The following is a 24265-nucleotide window of genomic DNA, read 5'->3' on the forward strand; positions in this document are numbered from 1 at the left end:
TGACAGTTCCACTAGCACACATGTGCCTCCTTAACATCCCCCCACCACACCCCGTCCTCTACAGGCTGACTTTTGTGAGCAGTTAGGTATACAAAATACATCGTGCATCAATATTACTATTCCAAATAAATCACCATGAGACCATATTTACAAAACAACTCTAATTACCACAGACACTGACACACCACTCTTGAACAAGACAGATCTGCATTTCTGTCCTAAAGGCACTGTTTGTGCATCTTTGCCTTCCCTTCTGTGAATCGAAGAATGTGTCCACATGTAAAGTCACTCGTGCAACAACAGCAGAGATAAAGTCTTAGTGGAAGCCATGAGGAGGGATCTCACCAACTGCTGAGATTCAGACATTAGTTCATCTGGCTACATACAGAGGTGAAAGGCAGAAAGTGGAGAACTTCCCATTATTTGGCTAGCAAATGTCAATCACGACAACACAACAGGTTTTCAGTACAGAGGTTCACCAAGGGACCAACTGGGCTGTGTAAAAATGGCAAGGCAGACAACCAGCTCAGTAACATGGATTCAAGTTCAACAGAATATGCATTGCTATGGAAGGAGAAAAGCATCTGATGCTCTGTGTGACAGTTACTATCACTGGGTTCAGAGAAAGCAAGCAAAAAATCCTCCAGCACCCCCCCAAAAAAAGAGCTTGCTGAAAATAAAACAGACAGTTCAATGCTCATTACTGTGCATTTTGCCTGCATCTGTGTGTGGGCTGAGAATCCTTTTTACTAAGTTTCTTGCTTTTTAAATATATCACAAACACACGCATAGACAAAACAAGAGGCCTAGACCTGTCAGAGGCAGACTAACATCAGCACTTTGGCCTCCTAGCTGTCAGGTCTGATTCCAAATAACCTTTTGTCTTCTTGTTCCAGCTACTAAATTACAGATCAAGTGAAAAATGTAATTATACCCCAAAATGCCATGGATAGCATCTCGGAATACACTGAATTGTGAATGGAACAACAATAAAAAAAAGATAAACTAGTATTACCTGTGGTGCATGGCTAATCCAAAATGCTACACAGTCCCACATGAGTTGTTATAGAACTGTTTCCTATTTGCCAATTTCTCTTTTTCAGAGATACAAACAATTCACCCCTCCCAACCCCCCTGGCTCTTTTTAATGCCTTGTGAAAAATACATCTTCCCTGTTGCAATAAATACTCAGTTATACTGTTACCGAATTCTACTGTGTTTGATTTTTTCCTTGAGGATGATGCAGAATTTGTGGTTTTTAAAGTCATATGAAGCTGAGGATATCAAGACTTATTTTCTAGGCACAAATTTATCTGCTAAATTTTTACAGAAGGAAAAAGTAATGAAAATCTATAGGAATATATTCTTTTCTCAATTGAGTCTGATAATGTTATATTGGATTGGAAGTGTTATCAAATACTGAATTAACTTGTTTTTTCATTTGTTTATTGGAATATTAAATATTCAAGGACTTCTTCTGCATTCTTGCACACATCTCTAAACATACAACTGTTCAAAACACTAAATTATTCTTGGCAGCACCTGACAAGATAAAGTAGGTGGTGGTGTTAGAGCGCAAACCTCCACAGCTGTTAAGACAATTTACATACAATCCGAAAGGCTGCTGATGGCTGAAGTTTTAAACCTCCTCTTTCTTATTAATGTCATGATTCTTACCCTTATTCAAGCACTTGTACTCCTGTATTTAAAAGGAAAATAGGCAATAAACTGGAAAACTATTAACATTTCAGTTACTGTCCCTTTATTTGCAGCCTTCTACCTCAAATACAGCTTGCAGAAGAATCAAGCTCACCACCTCCATTTGCTAGTACCAAAGAGGGTTCTTCTGAGTCTGAGAAGATATGAATATTTGTTACTCCACAGACATCTCAGGCTGTGCTTGCTCAGGAGGCTGGCTCAGCACAGCCCCAAGGCACTGGACCCTGCGGATGTGCACCACAACACACAGGTCCACATTTGTAGTCCTGGGCAGCTCTAACGGGACAGCAATGTACCTCAACCCGTGGCTGCGCAGGCTTGCTCTCACTTCAGCTGGGGCAGTGTCACACCTTTGTTGGAGAGCATACACTGTGACCTGCAAAGCAAGAAAATGATGCAGGTACCCTAGCTACCTTTTTCTTTTTTCTTTTTTATATTTGCAATGTAAAATTTAGTGAGAAATAAAACAAAGGAAATTAGAGAAGGTCATCTATTTTCCTAATGAAATTCAGTGTCTATAGGAGCATGATACAGAGCTTGTACACTGCTGGCCTGTGGAGAAGGAAACAAGTCACTGAATTGAGAGCTCATTAAAAAACCACACATGGAAAAATTCCCTACAAAGTATCATGTGGAAGTTATATGAATCCTGCATTGAATGCAGTGTCTCATTAAAAAGCAAGTTATACCACATGATGACTTGGCTCTGTTCAACTGGGATTCTGCCAGCCCACAAAGAAACCACAATCCAGACTTTTCTCCTAACTCCTAGTACTGTGAGGTCTACAAGAAACCAGATCAGGTGAATATTGTCTTTGAAAATACTCTCTTTAGTCCAATCTCTGGCAGCATACTTCATTTTCAGCCATTCTGGAAGTGCCTTAAGCTCTGTCTGCAAATTCACTTGGCCTCACATGCAGCAACGCATTATAGACCAGATGGATTTAGAGCAGTCCACTGATTGGATTGATCAAATTAAAGGAAGGGGAAGACGGAGATAAAGGAAACTTATTTTCCCTCTACTTCCTAAAATATATAAATAAATAGAATTAATTTATTTGAGAGGGTTTCCCAGGTGTCTCTCCATGTACTTAGGCTGTAAACCACTGTAACCACAGTTTTATGAATGCAGCCTGGCAGCAATCAGGGATCCAGCCATGGACATGCAGGACAGCTGCTCACTGTCCAAACTACGTGTTGGTCTATTAATATTTTCCTGAGGCCTGCAAAAATAACAGACATAAAACCCCTTACAGAATATGGGCACCAGAATTACTGAGAATGAAAACAGGCATTAATTCATCTTTGTGGTACAAACCACAAAGACTCTCCTGATGCCAGAGCACAGATGCTTTCGACACAGTTGTGATATCCTAAGGCAAGCTGTTAAAATCATAGAATCATAGATTCATAGAAAGGCTTGGATTGGAGGGGACTTGAAGATCACCTAATTCCAACACCAGGCACGTCTGGGGCACACCTAGTGTTAGGCAAGGAGAGGATCTAGCTCCATAATCTTATTCCTATGGCAAAGTCTATTTTCCACACTTCTCAGCACTGGCATAATGAGCACACCCCTACATATTTAGCTCCCTTTTTATATGGCCAACCTTGTTTGTATGAGCTCACACTCCACAGCAAAAACCAGGTCTGTCAACTCAGGTCCATACACGAGTTATGGCAGAGCAGACTGACAGACAATAGGAATCACCCCAGAATTCTGGCTGGTGGGGGACCTACAACTCCCTTCCAGGGAGAACCGCAAAACGCTGTGCAACCAGCAACATGGCTATCTCCTGCATGAGCAAAGTTTATCTTCACAGTATCTGCAGTTAGTCCAAAGGATCTATTTGTCTTCTTAAAATATCCATAGCAGGAAATAAGAATTTTTAGAGCAGACATACTAAACAGTATTTTTTTGGTAGAGGCTAAGTGCTCTGCCCTGGTGATGGCTGTGGCCCTGCCTTTTCTCAAGGATGAACTGTGTGAAAAGGCCTTTTTTCACACAACAGAAGATAGCTGCATTTATTCTTTCACTGACAGAGAAGCAAAAGCATATGTAGAACTGCAGCCTGGCTGATGTAACAGGTGTCACACAAACATGCAGAATAAAAGCATATTTTCTGCCAATGAGTATTTGGGCCTAACTATTAGATGCCATTACTTTAAAATCCCAGCTCTGAAATCAAAAGCTGTGCTTTTCCTTCACATAAGAATAAATGTTGGGTTTTCTTCATTTGAATTTTTAAATGCATTATATAGTCCCACATTAGACATTCGGATAAGTAAAACAAGTAAATCATATGATGTCTTTGCATATTAACCCCTGTCACTATTTACATAAGTCCTCTGAGACTGGACCCTTCTGTAGGACCATTGCCATGTACACACCTATTCCTTATGGCACTGCATTTCACAATCTGGGTTTTAAAACAAAAGTGACTGTGAGAAGCTGAAGACTAACTCTAAGGCTGAAGTAAGCAATGGTGTCATGCCACGTTTTTTAAGAACAAGATGAATGCTTGTTGTCAAAAAAAGGTATCAGATGGTCATGTTCCCATTAAACCACTCATTGCACAAGCACAAATGGGTGTCAGCAGTGCAAGATACCCTAATTCAGTCCCCAGAAACTCTTAAGTAAACATGCCACCTAGTGTTTAATTGTGACAATTTCATTCATAAATCATCTTGATTGATTCCTCCCAAGCTGTTCCCTGCAAGTCTGGGTTGTAGGAATCTAGCAGAGTTATCTGGAGATGCCTTCTCCAGATTTGCCCCCTCCATTCCCCACAAAAAGCTCCGTCTCAACTTCTATTTTGCTCCCGATAAGCTCTTCCAAGCTACACTCCCAGCTCATCCTTCTTTTTTGAGGAGCCCACAGCTCAGACTGCCATGAGCAATGCAGAAGGCACTGAAAACTGAGCTCAGAGGGTCATTCCTGCTGTCAAGGTCCTAAGCAAGCCTGACAGACTTCAGAAAAGCTGCCTTGTCCCACCAGCCAAATGGCACCTGGCACAGACTTCCCACATCTCCCTGCCTAAAGGGAGTGGGCAGAATTATTCCGGGAAGGTGAAGCACTATTTCTAGCTTACAGCTTGCCAAAGGGGGATGAGTTACCACATAGGTAACTCATACATACCATGTAGGTACTGTTTTGATGGATAGAACCAGGAGAAAATCAGGGAAAGGTGCTTTCAAAGTAGAGCATCTCCACAAAGCAGTAAAGACAAATTTCTCTTGAAGCTATGGCAATCTCCTCCTTCATCACCTCCAGCCCTGCTTAACAGTGACACACCTGGCTTAAATGCAAACAACCCTCCCCATAGAAGAGCTACTGCAGGTATGTGGCTTGGCTCCTTTCTATGCACTTAAAAACTGCCAGATTCTCCTCTTAAAAATTCTAATTGAGATTCTCTTGATGCTTCTGTCATGGACGCTCATTATGTTCCTTGGGATTAAATTCCTATACTGAATGACATCATAGCACAAACTGTCCTGAGTTTTCCGTAATGCCTTGTTTGCACTTTTTCCAGATCAATAAAAATCTTAAATGAAACTCCTGTCCCTGCAGTACTTCATCAGCCACTTTGCTCCAGCTCATCAAGTTGCTGTCTATCTCTATTCTTTGCTTGAAATTCTTCTACCTATTTTTGGTCTGTGTAACCATGTTCATGAGCCAACCAAATTTGAATTAATGTCAAGAGTGCAGTTTCATGAGAGATTGTACTACTTTACTAAAAATCCAATTATTCTGCATCTGCTGCATTCTTTTCATTCAGTACTTTTGTAAATCCATCAAAAAGGCAATCAAGAGTAACTGGCAGCATTCCTTCTTTATAAGCCATGCTGATGACTGTGTGCAGTCCCACCATTCTCCAGGGCTAAAAATGCATTACAAGGCAGAGTCCACTGTTACCATTTGTACTTGTCACTCCACAGCCTCCTCTTTCCCAAATATGAGCAGTTATAAAAACTATTGGTTCCCAAACTTTGTAGTCAAACCTCAGCTGAGAACAGTCAACAGCACTTGCTTCACTGTGGCCACTACCAGCTGTCCTTCTGCCCAGGCTGCTGCCTCCTCCTGCCCGGCAGAGCCATCAAGCTCTACTAGCTGAGACTGCCCGACTTCCAGGTGCTGACACAGCCTAAAGGTGACCAGGGAGATACCTGCACCTGGATTCCCAGTATCCCAGCAGTAGGATGTGGATGCAGGCTGCTAACCTGTCTCTGTGGTGAGAGACCAGATGAGACAGCCTTGGACACTAGGATCCTGGCTGCAGTTATTTCACCTCCAGTGCAGTGGCGATTTTGAAGGTTGAATGTCCCCTCCTCCCAGCAGAAGGAATCAAATAACCGGCCCTTAGCTACTTTAGTACGTTGTCTTCATCTAGCCAAGATGAATCAGAGCCTAGATAATATATTTTCAGACACAGAAAACCACTGAGAAATAGGACTAGAAGGTACTGTAAGATGTTTTTCTCCAGCCTGCCTCAGGTATCCACGCTATCTGTGCCATTTCTGCCAGATGTTTTCTAATATGTTTCTATGCCTTATGATGAGGGAGATTTTGTCACCCCCCTCAGGTGCTGGTCCAGCCCAGCATTTCACTGCTCTTTTCTTTCCTCCCTTAATAGCTAACCTGCAGTGTTCATCACTGTATTTCGGTCCTATCATTTCTTGTCATATCCAGCATGAACACAGAGGACAGCTTATTTTTTTCCTTATAATTGCCCAAGCCAATGTATGACCTAGACATGAATGTCACTTAAAATACTTCTTTTCTAATCAAAATATAAAGAAAAAATGCTATTCACAATTTAAATACTTTCTTTTTGACACTAATTCCAAGTCCTCCACTACCAGAAATTAATCTCTCTCTTGTATTTAAGAAGCTGAACACTTGTCTTCCAATATCAAAACATGACAGTTTAAAGGTGCTTGTAAAACTTTAGTGCCTATTCCTACACAGTGTCTCAAATTTCATGCAAGATAATCAAGTATAGATTTTTACTTAAAAGATGCCTTTTCATTTTCCAGTGGCTAGACAAATGAAATGTTTATGCTGAAGGCTCCATCCCAATCCCTGTGGAAGTTTGTTTATATGAATTGAATGCCATCAAACAGTGTAAAGAGTATAAAAGCCAAGATAATACACCCTCATATAAGCTGTAAGTTTTAGTACATCAAACCAAGCATGGTTTTTATGCAACAAACATTTAGCTTTAGTAGAATTATTAATAAGATCTTAAGAGGAAAATACCCAAGAGAAAAGGATTAATTTATGAATTTAGTAGAGCCTAGCTGCAGATACACGGTACTGTATTTGAAGAGCCAGGTGCATTTGCCTTAGGAGTACTATAGCCACTTCTGGTGTATTGAATAATTTTTAGTACTAAACTGAAATTTTCATCTGAGAAAATTTCAACCTGGTTGTGATACTCACATTGCTTCCATTTGGCTGCCTTTCAAAAACACTGGATTGGGAAACACTATGGTGGTAACAAACTTGATATTTACCTTTGCTCCATATGCTTAGCAATGCCCTGAACTGCTCCAAGACTCTGAAATCCTTGGAGGTCTTCCCCTTAATTCAGTAGTGTTTGGATCAGATTATACCCACTGTATCATGCCATTTGTGTAAATCAGTATTGTCTCCAACTTACAAGCTCTCTTCAGGCATAATCATATCACTTATTCTGCTTAAGGCAAAAGTCATGAATTCTAAGCTGATGGTAATAACACAACATAAACCAGGAACCTGCAGAGATGTTAACAGTTCAGGGAAGCAATGTAAGCAAATGCTTTCCTTTGGTACCTCTCTTTCTCTTGATTCCCTCAATATCCACTATTGTTATAATGAAAACAAATTATCCCTTTCAAAAATCATTCTTTAATCAGGCTAAATATTAGGTAATAGGAGTGCCACAGTCAACTACAAAGCACTGTCCCTTTTCCTGTGCACAAACATAGACAGCCAGAGGGAAGGAATTGAAAAAGACACTTTCCATGATTTAACTCTGGTAGCTTTCTTATTCTTATTTCTTATATAGTATCTATTTTATAGATGCATTAAACAAACAAAAAGCTGCAAAGAGACACAGCCAGAAAATACAAAAGAATGGCAACACTGAAGGGTAAAAGAAAATGATCAGCTGAATATATTTTTGGTATGATGCTGTTTGTCATTTGAAATACAAATTTACTAAAATATATATGCTGGTAGACTTACTGTATTAATATAAACTCCTCCTTGCTGCGCTATAATACCAAAGAGTATTCTGGATAGAATCACTACTGAATTGCTAACAGTTATTTAAAGAAGAGAGCCAGCTATGTAGTTAAGTACTCATGTCAAGGCATGCTACAATTAAGTAAATACATGTGGTAACCTGTGTGTAGAATACTACTCTTGCAGGACAAGCCTGAGTGACTGATGAAAAGAATTCATTTACTCCCAAAGTCATTTGGATGTATTAGTTTGCTGCTTCTAGCTGCAAAAATGCCACACATACATTTTATCACTGCATGTATTACTTAACCCTGCAGATAAAGCCCACCTTTGTGTACAGGTTTTATGTTGCTTTTTATCAGTGTGGTGTCTGAGCATCTTCTGGGCAGAAGCAATATGGCCAGGGAGAAGCCCCTTGTGAATTCTGTGGCCACGCATACAAGAGTGTGACTGTAACCCCTAATAGACAACAATGGTGGGTTGTTAACATCCATGTAGAACTGAGCATTTTAATTTGTTCTGACCAAGCATGCTGCAAAAAGCAGGGAGTTGAAGGCAATGTAAAACACAACATGTCAGATTATCAGTGCCTTTCCAGCCCAGAGTCTGCAGGAACAGGTATTTCTGCTCACTACCTTCTTAACCCCAGGATCTGCTGCTGGGGCAGCACAGTACCCTGCAGCCCTCCTGTGGAAGGAAACGCTCCACATCTGGAGAGACATCCCAGCAGAGAATTAAACACTATCTAGCAACCTGTAATAGGATCATTAGAGGTTTAGAGGAGCTGCAGAATGGGAAGAATAATGAATAAATGAAAGACTAAAAAGATTTCTTTATTGTTTGCTAATAGCAGTACCTGCAGAAAATTCAATGAAGAGACAAAAATGGAGTTGTAAGATGAGGCTAAAAAGCCTTCAGAAAGGGACGTGGTGTGAATAACAATGTGAAAGTGTCAAATACCTGCAAAAATTGAACCAAACCCAAGGTTGTTTTAAAATTGACTGCTTCTTGTACAATTTTGATGTAAGAAAAACAGCAGTGCTCCTAAAAATTTAGTTCCATAACCAGATTATATCTCCAACTAAGGGATATTAGAAAATAGTCTTTCCTGGAAGTCCTGCATTTTCTTCTATGGGAAACTGTGTGTGAGCAGCATGAGTAATGAGAACAGTAATATCAACTTCTAGCAAAGTTATTCTTCCTTTTCTGTCACCTTTGCCTTAATAGGAATAGTTTTCTTAACTGTCTATTACTTGTGTGGAATTTTCTGCCAAGGAAATCTACAGCCTCCCAGACTTCACAATATGCTAATCATTCCAGCTCTTTAGCTCTAGCTGCAGTGTTAATTGTGGGCTCTATCATTTGCACTTCAATGCCCAGTTATGAGTTGCAGCAAAACAGATACAGAGAGGTTACTACGTCAAACAGCAACACAGAGTTTTCTGCACTGTCCCACTGTTAAGTGAAGACTTCACAAACAGCTTGCTCTTGGTTTAGCTCAAACTCTGCACTGTTCTGTACAGATCATCACTGCTGAATGCCTCGTGCTGCTTCTGGCATGTACTTGCAGCCAGAGAGCAGAACAAGCACTCCAGCCCCGGCTCCAAGCAAACTCATATTTCACGTACAACCAGTATGTTTGAACTGACTGAGCCAGATCCGACTAGGAGAGAAGGTGATGGGAGCTTTGCCAGGATCCAAGTAAGCAGAGACCTGGCACTGGAAAAAGCCTTCCTTAATCTTTACTGCACTTACCAACAGTTTGTCCTCTTTCAGATAGATTAAGATAATTCTTTTTGCAAACACTTGAAGCTCAAACACTGCCAAGGGTTTTCTCTAACTCCAGCCTGCTCTTCTCATCAGACCAGCACAGCAAAGAAACAAGTTGTGGGGCACAGCCTTTTTCTGACACAGGGCACTGTGTCACAGCATTCAGGTCTCACCCAAGGCATGGGGTGGTTGCACTAGTGCACAGGGCAGGTGACAGGAGTGGGATTGAAAGTGGAACCAGGATGGCTTTCCATCAGCAACTGTGACACCTGATCAGAGCATTCATGAAACCACAGCTTGCATTTACTTCCAACACTTAATTCCTCGAACATATTTTTCCAAATTTTACTTGCTGAGGTAGGATTAGAAAGGAGTACTATTTTCTCCTTGTCTGTGACACAAAGACTGCTGACTCAGTAAGGGCAGCATTTGCAGGAAAACACAATAGCAATAAATGTTTCAGAACTACATATTTTAGTGACAGATTACTGCAATTTTTTTCACTCCTATATGTGAAGATTAATTGCTTACAGCAGGTTACACTTCTCCTACATTCACCATTAACTTGAACTACTGGTAATTAATTACAGGACGTACTGGTACCAGGTACTTATCTGGCCTACATCTTCTAGTATGTGTTCATTTGCCCCAAGTACAGCATTCCATACACAGAACAAACATAAAGCAGGCGATCACAACTTGCCCAAGCTTAAATCACAACCCTAAAAAGACAACATGTGATCATCAAATTTTCTTTGCACGACAAAACTCTATCCAAAATCCTTGTTGAACCTGGATCCTGTTAAAATGACAATTGCCTACAATGCTAAGAAAGAATATGCAGCATGCTATTCTCCCACAACACTTCATTCCTAAAAATCATTGCGGTTCCTTTCAGATTAAAGATCTGTTAAACTATTGAGACTAAAATTTAGAATTTGTGTCTACAAATCAAGCACCTCATCAAAGTCAGACAGAAATAACTTTTGGATTAAACACCAGCATGAAGTATGTTAAAGCATAAATGTTTTCTTAGGCCTGATATAAAAAGTGTTGGATAAAAAAGCATGAACAACAACAGCTCAATCCAGACCAATTATCACATCCCCCTTCTGGAATGGGCATGACTCCACTAATTACAACCTCAAAGAAATTATCATTATGGGAATAGACAAGTACCCCAGGCAGTACCAAGACATCTCATCCAAATGCTGGCTCCTCCTGCCAGCCTGTGCGTTGGTGGCCGACCCACCCCATGGGAGCGGTGGCACTGGAGTGACGGAGACATTGAATAATCCCTGCTGTCAACACGGGAGGCGACAGAACGAACAGACTCCCTGGATGGTGTTAACAAACCCACCGAGGAGATTAATGCCTTCAGCTGCACTTTCACACTCTGGAACTACTTTCAGTATGAAAGAAAATCTCACTTGTAAAGAGCCTAATTTCTTAGAAGAGTACTGGTGCTTAACCTTAGAGCGCTGAATTCTCATCCTCCTCTTGAGAAATAATGGAAGTTTCTGTCCCTCATGTATGGCTTTTCCCTATCATTTCTGAATCATTCAAAACACTCCAGGCAGCACTTTCAAACAAACCAACTCAGTAATCTTATTTTTTAATATTTTATCTGTTCAGCTGGCCAGAAAAAAAACCATGAATGTTTTTTCACACATTCAGCAAAGAATTTACTTTGCAGGAAAATGTCATACTGAATATTCATTAACTTATTTCTAGGGGTCTGAAATTTACTGGAGTTACAGAAGTGGGTGAAGGTTGTGATTTGTGGGCAAACCATGGCCTTTGTCTAATACACTGTACAACATGTCAGCCTCAAGCAAAACATCTGATAGAACTCTCACTGAACTACCACTTCCCCATAATATTCTTCTATTTTAGAGGACTTCTAAAGTTTATATAAAAACAAACATGAAATTCCCTTTATTCTGTTTTATCCCCATTTGTTAGTACTGACAAACACTTGATAATTCACCAGTTTATTCCAAAGCCAAGTCCATACTTTACCTGAGGCTACTGTGAGCAACAAAATGGAAGGTGACCCCTGAGTCTCTGTCCACTACCAAACCTCTCATGACTTCCCCCAGGAGAATATGAATCAAAAGCAGCTATGGTAGGCTTCACCATACAGACTTTTGTGAGCTTTTTTTTTTTTAGTTGCCAATATTTCAGTTGATGTAATCTTTTTTTTTCACATGTATTTGCATGAGATGATGGAAAACTACTGGTACTGGTAGAGAAGTCCTAATCATCAATATGGAGGCTTTAGCTGCTAAATCAGGTCTCCAGCCTGAGCAGATCCCCTTGCCTATTTAGCCCCACTCCTCTTATAGCTGTGATTGCTCCTACTCCTCCTGGCAAGAAAAATATGTTAGAAACAGCTGCTATTCCTCCTTCTGCATAGGAGAAGGCACAGAAGGTTGCCAACAGTGTAGTGGCTTAGCTGAAGCCAGCTATTTTTACATGACAGCACAGCCACAGAGCCCAGCCTTACAGGCTGCTCCTGCCTGCATGTACAGAAATCTAGATGAGCACAAGTCCTCGTAGGCCTTGTGCCTTCATGATGCCTTTCACATCATGAACCACTTCAGAGGTAAATAATCCTCTGAACACTTAAATTTCATTCCACAGCAATACAAAAGAAGACCTAATACAATCACTAATGAGGTCCAGAGGTGTGTTTTCACCATTGCCAGAGCATTACATTAACTCCAAACATTTTCAAGCACAGGTACCTGGAACTAAGAATGCAGCACTCCTCTCACATTAAGCCAATATAATAAGTTTTTAAGCTGTCATCAGGGAAGAATCTTGGACTCTCCTCTGTGCTGCATTTCCACTAATATGAGCTGCATCAGGTAGCAGACCCAGCAGAAAATTCACTTATCCTTTCTTCTGGCTGAGTCAGTTTTAATCCGGAGCTGTTTGCTAGTGTCACCTATTGTGTAGCTGCACAAAACCGTACGTCAGTAAAAAGCAGGTGGTGAAGGAGAGAGGCGGGGGTCCCTTCAGCAATGGTTTGCCTTCTGTTGGTCTACAATTTTTACACCACCTACTCAAAGCTGCCCAGCCTGAATAATGACATCCAACCCCAAGCACAACAGAAAACACAATCTGTTATGGAATATTTGGTACTAGAGCAAACTCCTCTGAGGCCTTTTAGAGCACTTCGAGAATTACAAAAGACTTCCTTCTCAACTGCAAAAACTGTAAGTAAAACTAAACACAATTTTGAAACTGTGTTTTTCCTTGTACAAAACAAATTCTTCTGATTTCCTAGAGAATGTAGCATAGGTTTCAATCATCATGATTGCTTTATTACACTACATGAATGTAATAATATTTACAACCATCCCACTAATGAACCCGTTCCCGAACACCCTCTGGACCATTCTCTTACTTACACAGAAACATCTACACAAAAAAAGTTTGTCACACTGCACTATGTCTACTTCTTATTGTGCCTCAAATAAAGTAAAAATTCCCTTTCTCATGCCTGTTACAGCATTCAAAATCAACCAGTGACCAATCACAGGAATCAACTGAACGAGCACTGGATGTCTCAATGGCATCTACTCCTCTTGGACATTGCAATACCATTCAATCGAACCAAAAACTACCATTACCACTGGATTCATTTCGAAATAAACTTGAAGGGAAGACTTGTGCCATTCTCAGAAGGCCTTCCCTGCATCAGTATGCCTTCCCTAAAAATGTCATTGTAAATTGAATTAATTTGTTATAGAGGATGAATAGGTTTACATGTCAGGTCAGTCACTCAAGGAATTATTATAACTGAGAAATCCAAGCCAGTATATAATCAGCCAATGCAGATATGTGAACCCAACAGATAATTCTGCTAAAAGTGTCCTAGAGATGAGGATACACACAAAAAAAGCTGATCTCTTTTCATACTTGCCATGACTATATGACAGCAAATTCACTCCCTGCTTTCCAAATACAAACTGGCTCTAGTCCCCAACTAGCTGGCCAGCACTAAAATCAACAGTCACACTGCAGAAGTATGCTTAGCAGATGTCAGTAAGTCAATTCAGCACAAGGACCAGACTCAAAAAAAAAGTTTTGTTTGACAGCTCTTACTGCCATACCACCTGGGAAATGAAAATATCCACATGTCACTGCTTACAAGGCTGTTTCTCATATGTAAAATAATTTCTAATTTTACATCTTCAGATGGCTGCTAACTGCACAAAATTCTCAGTTTATCATCATGTAAGTCCTAGTCCATACAATGCTATGGGATACGGTGCATGAGAGAAGGAGATGAAGGAAAGCCCACTTCAAACGAGAAGAGCAAGAAGAAATGGAGGCAAACAGACAACACCCCAATTTCAGATCCATGAAAAGGAAAGAAAACACACAATATCCCAACTTGAGACCCATCCACCAAAGGCTTGGCAGAGAAGAGGAGCTTTGGACCATGTACAGAAAGATAACAAACTTGAGCTGTGGTGAAGGGTCAGTGGGAACCAGATTTATAACCCTACTGTGGAAAATGCTTGAGTGTATACATCGACAAATATAACCTGTGACCAATTTTAGAGGTAGCTCCTAAGTTAAATTGTATATACCCATATATTTACATGGTGAAAACATTTGCATTAGGTACTTATTAGAAAGTTTTCATCATAAGCTCCAGTCAAATATTAGTTGGGAGTTAAGATCATATTAACAGGATGTAAATTTTGCAGTGGGATAGCAATACTTGTCAAAGTATAGAAAAATAGGGACAGGTCTTCTGACATAACACCTTTTCCTCTCAGGTTTGATAGAAAGACTGGTATTAATTACAAAAATTTTAAACTGAATACTTACCTTTTCAACTGGAGTATTTTCTTCACTCGTTACACTTGCTTTTCTTGATTCACTTTTTGTTCTGCTCAGCCTCCGGGACACTTTTTCTCTAAGCAAAGTGGCATACCCAATGTGCTCATATATGGGGTTTGTTGTCATTTTGGAAATATACTCAGAAGCCTTTGTTTCTATATACAATGTTATCAAGCCATCTGTAACCAGATCATGGATTGATTCAAATCTTTTCTCCCCAACGAAGTGCTTCCCATCATAGAACAACCTGTAGTTTAAGGTCTGATTACCAAATCTGCAAACACCAGAAAAAAAACAGAGGGAGAGAAGAAAGAGAGAGAGAATTCAGACTGTGTTGAAGGCTCTTCCATCCTGAAGCATTTTTGAGGTGCAGAAAGCGGGTGCTTAACCACATATGGGCATATTTACAGTCAACAAAGAGATGGACATCTACCAAGTAGTCAAAATCCTAAGGGTCTGAATCACCCTCTGTAAGGAAGCCAGGGAGACCAAGCTCCTAATTCAGGGCCCAATTAAATATCCAAAGTTATATAGGAAAACTCTAGCCCTATTTACAGCAGGTGTAATCTATTGGATTTTTTAAGTGTTTTAATAATCCAAGTGCTGTAGCAGTACATTCAGTTTGTGACACTGAGGTTGGAATCCCATAATTGATTACAGCATTCAAAGATATGATATTGTTAACTGGTCCTTTTATTGCATCAAAACTGCATGTCTTTGTAGATTTTGCTGGGCCTTCAAATCACATGGTGTAAGCCTCTTATTTTTCACCCACATTTTTCATATGAATTCCCAATTTATAATTAAATTCATTTTTTGTTTCTACAAATAATTATCCAGATGGATTTAGAAAACATGTTGTTTCATCAAAACAATAGGCATTTTGCCATAATTCTTATCCTTTATTATTTTTTTTATTCTTCATTTTGAAATCTCCTCCAAAATCCCAAAAAATTGTGCTTGTTCTTTTTCAGCTGACACAAATTGGTTTTAATTTACACCACTTTTTAGTTGGCATGACTCACCAGCTTTTCCAGCTTTACCATCTGCACGTCAATACAAATTCTAAGCATGATTTCAGCACTGTATCACAGCTACTTGGGGTAACTCCTCAAAGGATTTTTCTTCGTATCTTACCAGCAGAAGGGTAAAAATGGAGACTTTTAGTTTGTGTATATCTCACAGGAGTAATAATGCTATAAAAATTGCAAAATATTGCCAAGGAGTTGGTTTCATCAAAACCCAGCTGAAATCTTGTCCTCTTGCCACTAATACACAGTGTCTTTAAGACCTGAGGGGGCAGGTTTTGAATGACACAGCTAAGCCAGGAAAGGCACCTATGAGGGGTAGTGAGTTTGGAGCTTGGGTTCCCACTGCATTTTTCATTCAGTTGAGTAGCAGACTCTTCCTTCTTTGAGCAGCAGCATCCATGCTTCACGTGTTTCTATGACAAACTTGTGCTCCTACTGCCTGAAGAAACTGCCAGTTTTCAGCTTCTGGACATCATGATTTCCCAGCTTTATTTGGGGTTATTATCACAGATAGTTGTTGATGTTTGTACACAACACTGAGCTCAGAGGACAACTTGGCTGTGCCCTCTACTGGGACGCTTTCCTGTTCCGTATTCCTCACATCTTTTACAGAGTTTTCAAGGAGATGCTTCATCTTTACAAAACTTAACTCTAGGCAAAAAAAACACCTGAAAATGGGCACAATCTGCTTCTGAAAAAGGACTTCCTAGCCAGGTGCTGAAGGAGAGACCGGGTTGCTGCAGTACCGTGATGGTCCAACTGCTGACAAGAGGGTGTAAAAGCACTCTGGTATCACACAGTGTATTAAGTAACGGTGGAGACAGACTTCACGTAAAAGGGACCAATATAATCCCCTCCATTAAGCACATTTCCATTGTAACTGTAAGCCTCTATTAAAACAGCATTTACCTGAGAGCAAGGGTGTAGCAGCCGGGTTGCCGCTGGCTTTCTCTAAGAATATACGCTCCTTCTACGCCAGCAAGTATTTCATCTGCTTGCTCCCGAGAAATGATCCCGTGAAACCTAAGGGAAGATATTTCAGTGACTTATAGAATAATCCAACCAGAAAAACATCCTTCTCCACTCCAGAAACCATTTGAAAACTTCAGCACTCTAGAGTACCGTGGTCTAAACCATCAGGGTGGCATCCAAGGAGCAGGATGGTCACCTGGCCTGGACAAGTTCAGCATAGACACAACAATTACACTGCAAAAGGCACTTTCAGTCAGTATAAACTCAGCTGCAACCGAGATTATTTTCTGTAAATAACCTGTCTTTTCACAACTTTGCTCTTTTACCAGTCTACACCCCTCCTCCTTAATTCCTTTTTAATGGCCTTACAACAGAATTGAAAACTAGGCAAAAAGGCATTTTAAAAAAAATGCAATTATTGTATTTAAATATGTACTTATTTAAAGATATGCACTTATATACATAAATATTTAAGTATAATTAAAATCATAGGTCTTCTTATTATCAATTTGCTTTATTCTAATATTATATTGCTTCCTCAAATTTGTAACGAAAACAGACAAAAATGGAAGCAATTATTCAAAATTTTATTCTGCATATATTAAAGTCGAAGAAGGTTCAGAGAAGTCTTGAGAAGAACACTGTTTTCTTCATGTCAAGGAGCTCCTCATTCAGTGCTGGAAAAATGCAATACTTCTCTGATTCTTTTGTCATTGCTATTTTTAGAAAGAAAGAGGGCCTAGGATGCACAATTAACCTTATGAAAACCAATATTTAGCAGTGATCTTTCCATAAGTACAAATTCAGTCTTGACAGCAGTTTGAGTCTTAACTCCTACACACATCTTGCTAGCTGATAAGTCTCTGAGGTCTCTTCAGAGGTTTTGAAAGTTTCTATTTTTGCTGCTGTCTAAAAAAAGGCACTAAAATGTACTGGCCTTCAGCATTTTCTCTTTTCTGACAATACATATGAAGTGGGACATTCCTAACACTGCCTCTGGCTTGGTAGTGAAAGAGAAGAAAACACACTGGATGTAAATGCAATTGTTCCGTTCTCTTTACGTTGCCTTTTCACAGCTAATACATGTTGAAAATATTAGGTTTAGATGACCTTTCCAGAGTGACTTTGTATTAAAAGTAATGTGAATTCATTCATCTTTTTTCTCTGTACAGGTGGGGGATGAGCAGCCTTTAAATGACATAACTTAAACATGATTTTACCAGTAAACTCAGGGAAATTCATAATTTTAGTCGAAAATAATAAGCATAAGCTATTCCCCACAAAATACACCAGGCTTTAGGTTAGATATTAGGACAAATCACTTGTATGGGATACTTGGGGCACCTGCAAAATTTCTTTAACCATGAGTGGTAAGCACTGGGTAGTCTGGGCTTTCTTATGGGTATTTTTAGCACATTTTTATAAGAGCATGAAAAGAGCTTGTATGTGGTACAAGATCCCCTGAACTAATGCCTGCTTCTGACAGCAGTTGACAAGAAATGCTTACAGAAAGAGTGCAGGAAGCAGTGACAGATTTCTTTCACTTCACATCCCTGTCTATCCATCACTGCTTTAGACACAATCGTGTCTGATCTCTGGTGACCTTGCCCTTCATGTATGTGAGAATCTCACTTGTAAACCCTTTTAGATCTCGGTGCTTTTGGCCTCCGCAGCTGCCTCTGGCAATGAACTTGAAAAGGACGCTGTGCATGTCCCTTTCTTGGGCACCACTGAGGAGACCTGCTCTCCTGTGGCAGGAGCTGCATCCCTTCGCTCCACCATTGCTGCCCCTCACAGTACCTTTCTCTTCTCCTATAACCTTTGTGAAAAGGATGCAGGAGGAAAGCGTAGAGAGGGACCAGAATTATGTGCACTACTTAAAATGCAGCCACATCACAGAATTATATAGTAATGTAATTATGGGTTTTTCAGTTTCTTTCCCTAGAAATTCCTGTTTTCTCTTTCTAAGTACTACTGAGTACTGAGTCAATTGCTTTTACAGGACTGCTTCAGTACTTCTGAAATTTCCTTTCTGAATGATAATAACTAAGGTGATCTTGCCTGGACAGGTTCACCAGGGTGATGTCTTGCAGTTCCTGCCAGCCCTGCTGCTCCACAAACCCAAGCACGTTCCTTGGTAAGAGATTGCAGCAATCACTTTTACAAGTCCTGCTGTAGGAAGTGTGAAGTGTTACTCAACTGGCTGCTGTCTTCAGCTCTGTTGTACTCTAGTGGCTGCATCTGAATTCCTCATTGGCAAAGATAATATTTAAAAAATGAAACTTCAGTAATCAGGGCCAAAGCTACCGGCTATTGAGCCTTCTGATGGTAGAAAAGGATCATTAAACACAGATGGTATGTCTGGGATGGAATAAAAAAAAGAACATGGGATCTAAGTAATTTAGCTAGTGATAAGGGCTGGGGTCTCAGCATATTACTCAAGTAAAGGCCAAATGCCAAGTCTGGGTGGCTGCTGCAGTGGCTGTGTCTTTCAACTTCACCTGCCCAGACCTCCATGCTAACGCACAACACAGCCCCTTCCTAGTTATTTATCAGCAAAAAGACTGCTGAGTGCAAAGGAATCACACTCTAGTGGTTTGTTATTTTCCTTCAAACAAAAATACACCTCTTCTTTGGGTATTTTGGACCTCGTAACTTTAGCAGGGAGAGCAGCAGTTACACAAGCAGTAGTATACACACATACCTCCACAACTCAGTAGGGTGGTGAAAGCATCGGAACATTCACAAAAAGGCACTGAGAGAGACAAGCTGCTTTTCCCCTCCCCAGGCCAGTGCAGGACCACTAACAGGTTTAAGCAGCAACCAAAATAAAAGGAATAAATACCCCAGGCAATTTTTTCCCCCCCAAAACTCTCCTGAGAAAAGTAAAATAAACATGCAGGCTCACACAACAGCATAATCCAAGGACTGTGAGCAGCAGTAATGGACTGTGACACAGCTATACTATCAAGCTTTCATTATACTTGGCTCCCATTTGAAGTGAAAAAGTGAAAGGTAAAATAAAATATTTTATTAGACCTCTATGGTGCTTTTTTTTTTTTTTTTTTTTTTTTGTTCTAGAGCAACAACTTTTGGATACATCCAACAGACACTTAAAAGAGAAAACACTTACTCTCTTCCGTAATACTTTGGTCTGTTCTCCACCTAAAATTTGAAGGAAAGAAACATTAAAAACATAATTCCAAATAAACGACATAAAAATAAATTACTCTTGATGAATAATGAGGACTACTGCACCCATCCAAGCTACAAAATTCTGCACATTCAGAACTGTGACTGGAACATGACTACACAGAAGAACAGAAAAATGAAAACAGAAGAGGTGGTTTTATTGATATATTTCTGGGAGGGAAAACACGTATCAGTGGTCAAAAAATAGAACTACACATAATTGTATGAAATCTGACCAAAGAATATTTTACTGCAGTTTTGCCAATCTCGTATTTATAACATAAAGTAGGACCATTTTTGTTATATACCCTTTGTATACGTTTGTATACTCTTTATCTATATTACATATGCATTATGTATATATACTATATATACTTATATATCCTTTATATACATTTTTGCCTTTACATGGCAACAGACTGAAAACAAAATGTCTAATATGCTTTGAACAAACAGGGTTTTATGTATTTACACCTAGTCCTACATTCTGTGAAGTCTCAAGTTTTTGTGGGCCCGACCCAAAGTACACTGGAAGTCGGCGGGAGAACTCCCAATTATTTCAGAGATGCTGGAACCAAATCTTAGGGATGCCATGAGCTCGGAGCACGCGCGGCCGGGTGACTCGTTCGGCAGCCCCGGCTCCCTGTGCCATTCCCGGTCCCCGTGTCCCATGCCGGCGGCTCCCGCGGCGGGACCGGCAGGGGGCGCTGCCCGCCCGGCCTTGGCACGGGGCCGCTCCCGGGGCGCCCCAATTAGCGCAGCCCGGCCATGGGTCATTAATGAATCCCGGCCATGGGTCATTAATGCAGCCGGGCCATGGGTCATCAGCGCAGCCCAGCCATGGTTCATCAGCGCAGCCGGCCATGGGTCATCAGTGCAGCCCGGCCATGGGTCATTAATGCAGCCCGGCCATGGGTCATAATGCAGCCGGCCATGGGTCATCAGCGCAGCCCGGCCATGGGTCATTAATGCAGCCGGCCATGGGTCATCAGTGCAGCCCGGCCAGGGCCATCAGCGCAGCCCGGCCATGGGTCATTAATGCAGCCTGGCCAGGGCCATCAGCGCAGCCCGGCCATGGGTCATCAGCGCAGCCCGGCCATGGGTCATTAATGCAGCCCGGCCATGGGTCATCAGCGCAGCCCGGCCATGGGTCATTAATGCAGCCCGGCCATGGGTCATCAGCGTAGCCCGGCCATGGGTCATCAGCACAGCCCGGCCATGGGTCATCAGCATAGCCCGGCTCTCTGCTCGGGCGCATCCACACCTCAGTGTCTTCAGAAGGAACCCCTAGCTCTCCAGCTGCAGCACGTATCAATAGTGTCATCTCGCCGGGCTGCAGCTTCAGTCAGTGCTTTCATACAAGTGTGACAGAACTTCATATAAAATAAACGTGAAGCCTCCAAATTATTGAAGAAGATTACCTGAGCTCTGTATATCTCAATAAAGATGTCTATATCAGTGGAATTACTACTTCATACATGCTAATGCATGTAGACAAATTGTGGTTTCAAGACTGTTTCATTCTTTAGCATAAAACCCATTTAGTGATTTTTGCTCAATTTCTCTGACTGGAAACAAGTGCCCTTGTTCTTGTTTTCACAATATCTTATTATTTCACTCATTGGCAAAGATTTTCCTTTTTCCTTTTTTTTTTTCCTGAATAGCAAATGCATAACTGTCACATTTTTGATTCAATAATCTACACACCAAGCACAGAAGAGAAGCAGCTGACTTTCTACCCTGCAGTCACTAGGGCTACAACACAGCACAAGATGAACAAAAGTCTGTACAAGATAATGAGAATCTTCAATGGAAAACCTATGGGAGTTCAATCAAGTCCTTACTGTGTTTCTTTCCCAGCTCGGCATTTCTTTTCTAGCACGGCACTAACAATAGCAGTATCATACCCTTGAAACTCCTGCCCAGGAATAATACCTTGATACAAACATTTCTGAGCTCTGAGGGGCAGGAATAAGAGGGAAAAGAAAACACAGAAGTGAAGAGTGAGAAGAATCAAAGGAATTGCCAAGTGCAGGTGCTGTGTTTCTATGTGCATATATGGGAACTCAGAGAAGAAAGTGTAAAAATTCAATTTAAGTTTCTATTTTTATAAGTAAAAAAATAATATAAAGAAAAGACGTATTAGTCTTGAAAGGAGGTTGTTCGTACGTTCATCTTCAATAGCACTATGTGACTTTGTTATCTTGGAACAGTGCAGCCTTCCTGTCATCCTTAAAGACCTTAATAACCCTTGAAAGCATAGATTTAGCTGGCAACTCAATTAAAAAATGGGTATCAGAAGTTGGGTTAGGTAAGACCACCACATGCAATCTTCTCTTCCGTGGAAACAAAGGCTATTCAGAACACTGAAAATAGCCAAATAAAACCTTTAGAGTATAGAAGTAAAGCATGACTTCCATTTAGTAGTCAGAATCTGCTTCTATTTAAAAATACTCATTTACCTTGATTGCATTTATATACAGAATAAACCCCAATCTACCTCAGAAAAATTAGTTACTAGCACCCACCCTCAAAATTACCTTTAAGCACAAGTTCCCCCATATATGTATATATATATAACAATAGATATAGAAAGTATAAAAGCAATCTGGAAATAACTCCTTGAACAAAGGGAGGCACACTTTTTTCATCCTTCTCACACTATTTATGCAAAAATACAAACTTTTCTGTGAAATTTTTATCATTTAACTAGCAACTGACTAAACCACCCTGGATAATGTGATTTCTACTCTTCCTGCTGCTCATGAGCCAAAAGATTTGCTCTGCTGAGAATCCACACAAAGCCTCTCCTCTCTACTTCTGTCTTCTTTCCCCTATTCCATAGAACAAAACTTTCACTCTAACATCTTTTAGCATTCATGTGTCTAAAATCACCACAACTTCAGTTTGGCTGTAGACAGGAAAGATACTGTAGTATTTCCCAAAACGAAGCTCCAGATCTGTCAGACCATCCAGGTGCCTCAGAATCTAAAAATCCCCTCTTGTGCTCACTGCAACCTTTACCCTGAAATAATAATTTCTCTCCTAACCAAATTTATCCCTAGGAACAAACACAAGGAAACAAAGTTAAAGCAAGATAACAGATCAAAAATAACATCAGGGTCTCTACATCAAAACCAGAATGTTGGACTGAAGTTGGAAATAAACCAAAAGCCTGCACAATTGATGAAGCAGAGGCTTAAAAATATCAAAGGAGCCACTAGGTCTGTTTTGTGCCGACTGCAGACTGTGTAAAAACTTCAAGGGAAATTCTATATATTCCAGAAGGCAAAGGTGACTTAAATTCAGTTGGGATTAGCTTTTCCTCTCCTGTTATAAATGGGCTTGCACACACAAAGTCAAGCAGATCCACCTAAAAGAACTCTTAGCAGTGGAAAGAGCAGAAAATCCACAGGTAGGGAAGTGACTGTTTCCTGGTGGTAGGAGTCCAGAACAATCAGTCCTATTCTGAGGACACACACACTCAGGTTTTTTTGCATCGGTAATGCCTATGAAGAACACTTCCATCACTTTCAGTACAGTCCTCACAATTTCCTTGCTGAAAATAGAGCCACCTTTCCCAGGCAACCAGCTGGCTCTATGCATCACTCCCTGGACATTGAGCAAGGAGAGAGATCAGAGGGTTTGAATCATTTATGGACTCTTATGCTAACAGACAAAAACAAAGTACAAAAATGAGGAAAATTACATAAGGCAAATTAAAGCTCTTCACTAGTGGAAACATATTTTGCCTTAAAGAGCATCCTGGCTTGCTTTTACTTCTCCCATACAAAAGATAAATTAAATGGTTTCTCCCTCTCCACTAGAAGTACATGGCAGCTTTCAATTCAAATGTGAGATGGTAATTTTTTGGCTTAGAAAAAGGTATTATTGCCAATTTCAAACCAAAAATGTTCTTCCAAAGCAGGCATTTCTGGCTGTTGTTCCAGAAACCATAGGGAAAATGCTGAAAATCACTAATGAAATTCATCATTGTATAAATTGTGAAACACCAGTGAATGCCAAAATTGTTTAAAACTCTTTTCACATTGATCAGGAAATAAGATGTATGGTAAAACAACCTAAATCACTACTAATCCAGTAATCTTACAAAGACAGCAACATTCAATGACATCTAATCTTGATGCATGCTCCAAGAGAAATGAAACCCTGCACAGCTCTCCTGGCACTCTACAAAGGCCTTTGGAAGCTCGTGTTTGAAAGACTCTGCATACTCGCAGCCTGCCAAACCCGATTGCCCCTCCCCACCTCCCAAAAAAACTTACTTGTTCACAGTCTGCTTTTACATAATTTTTAACAGTGTTATAGCATATTCTTCAAGGTATGGAGTTAGTTGTACTTGGATTTGATGTCAACACTGAGAAGAAAATAAGCCTTCTTAAAATGAGCTAGCTATCTGAGCTAATTCAATATATTATGTCTACATAATTTTGAAGTTTACTGAATTTTAATGCACTGGGATTTGTGG

At 40.4% G+C, this 24265-nt stretch overlaps 1 protein-coding gene across 1 annotated transcript in view; it reads right to left on the reverse strand.

Moving 5' to 3' along the window:
- The window catches only part of CHN2 (chimerin 2), a 159630-nt gene that overhangs the window by 50234 nt on the left and 85131 nt on the right, over positions 1-24265 (reverse strand). The window contains exons 4-6 of the mRNA XM_039571470.1: positions 19718-19749; positions 16522-16635; positions 14570-14855 (exon numbers count right to left, since the gene is read on the reverse strand). Coding sequence (XP_039427404.1) covers positions 14570-14855; positions 16522-16635; positions 19718-19749 — 432 coding nt within the window. The remainder of the gene's footprint in view (positions 1-14569; positions 14856-16521; positions 16636-19717; positions 19750-24265) is intronic.

This window comes from Corvus cornix, chromosome 2, assembly GCF_000738735.6.
Source record: "Corvus cornix cornix isolate S_Up_H32 chromosome 2, ASM73873v5, whole genome shotgun sequence".
Lineage (NCBI taxonomy): Eukaryota > Metazoa > Chordata > Aves > Passeriformes > Corvidae > Corvus > Corvus cornix.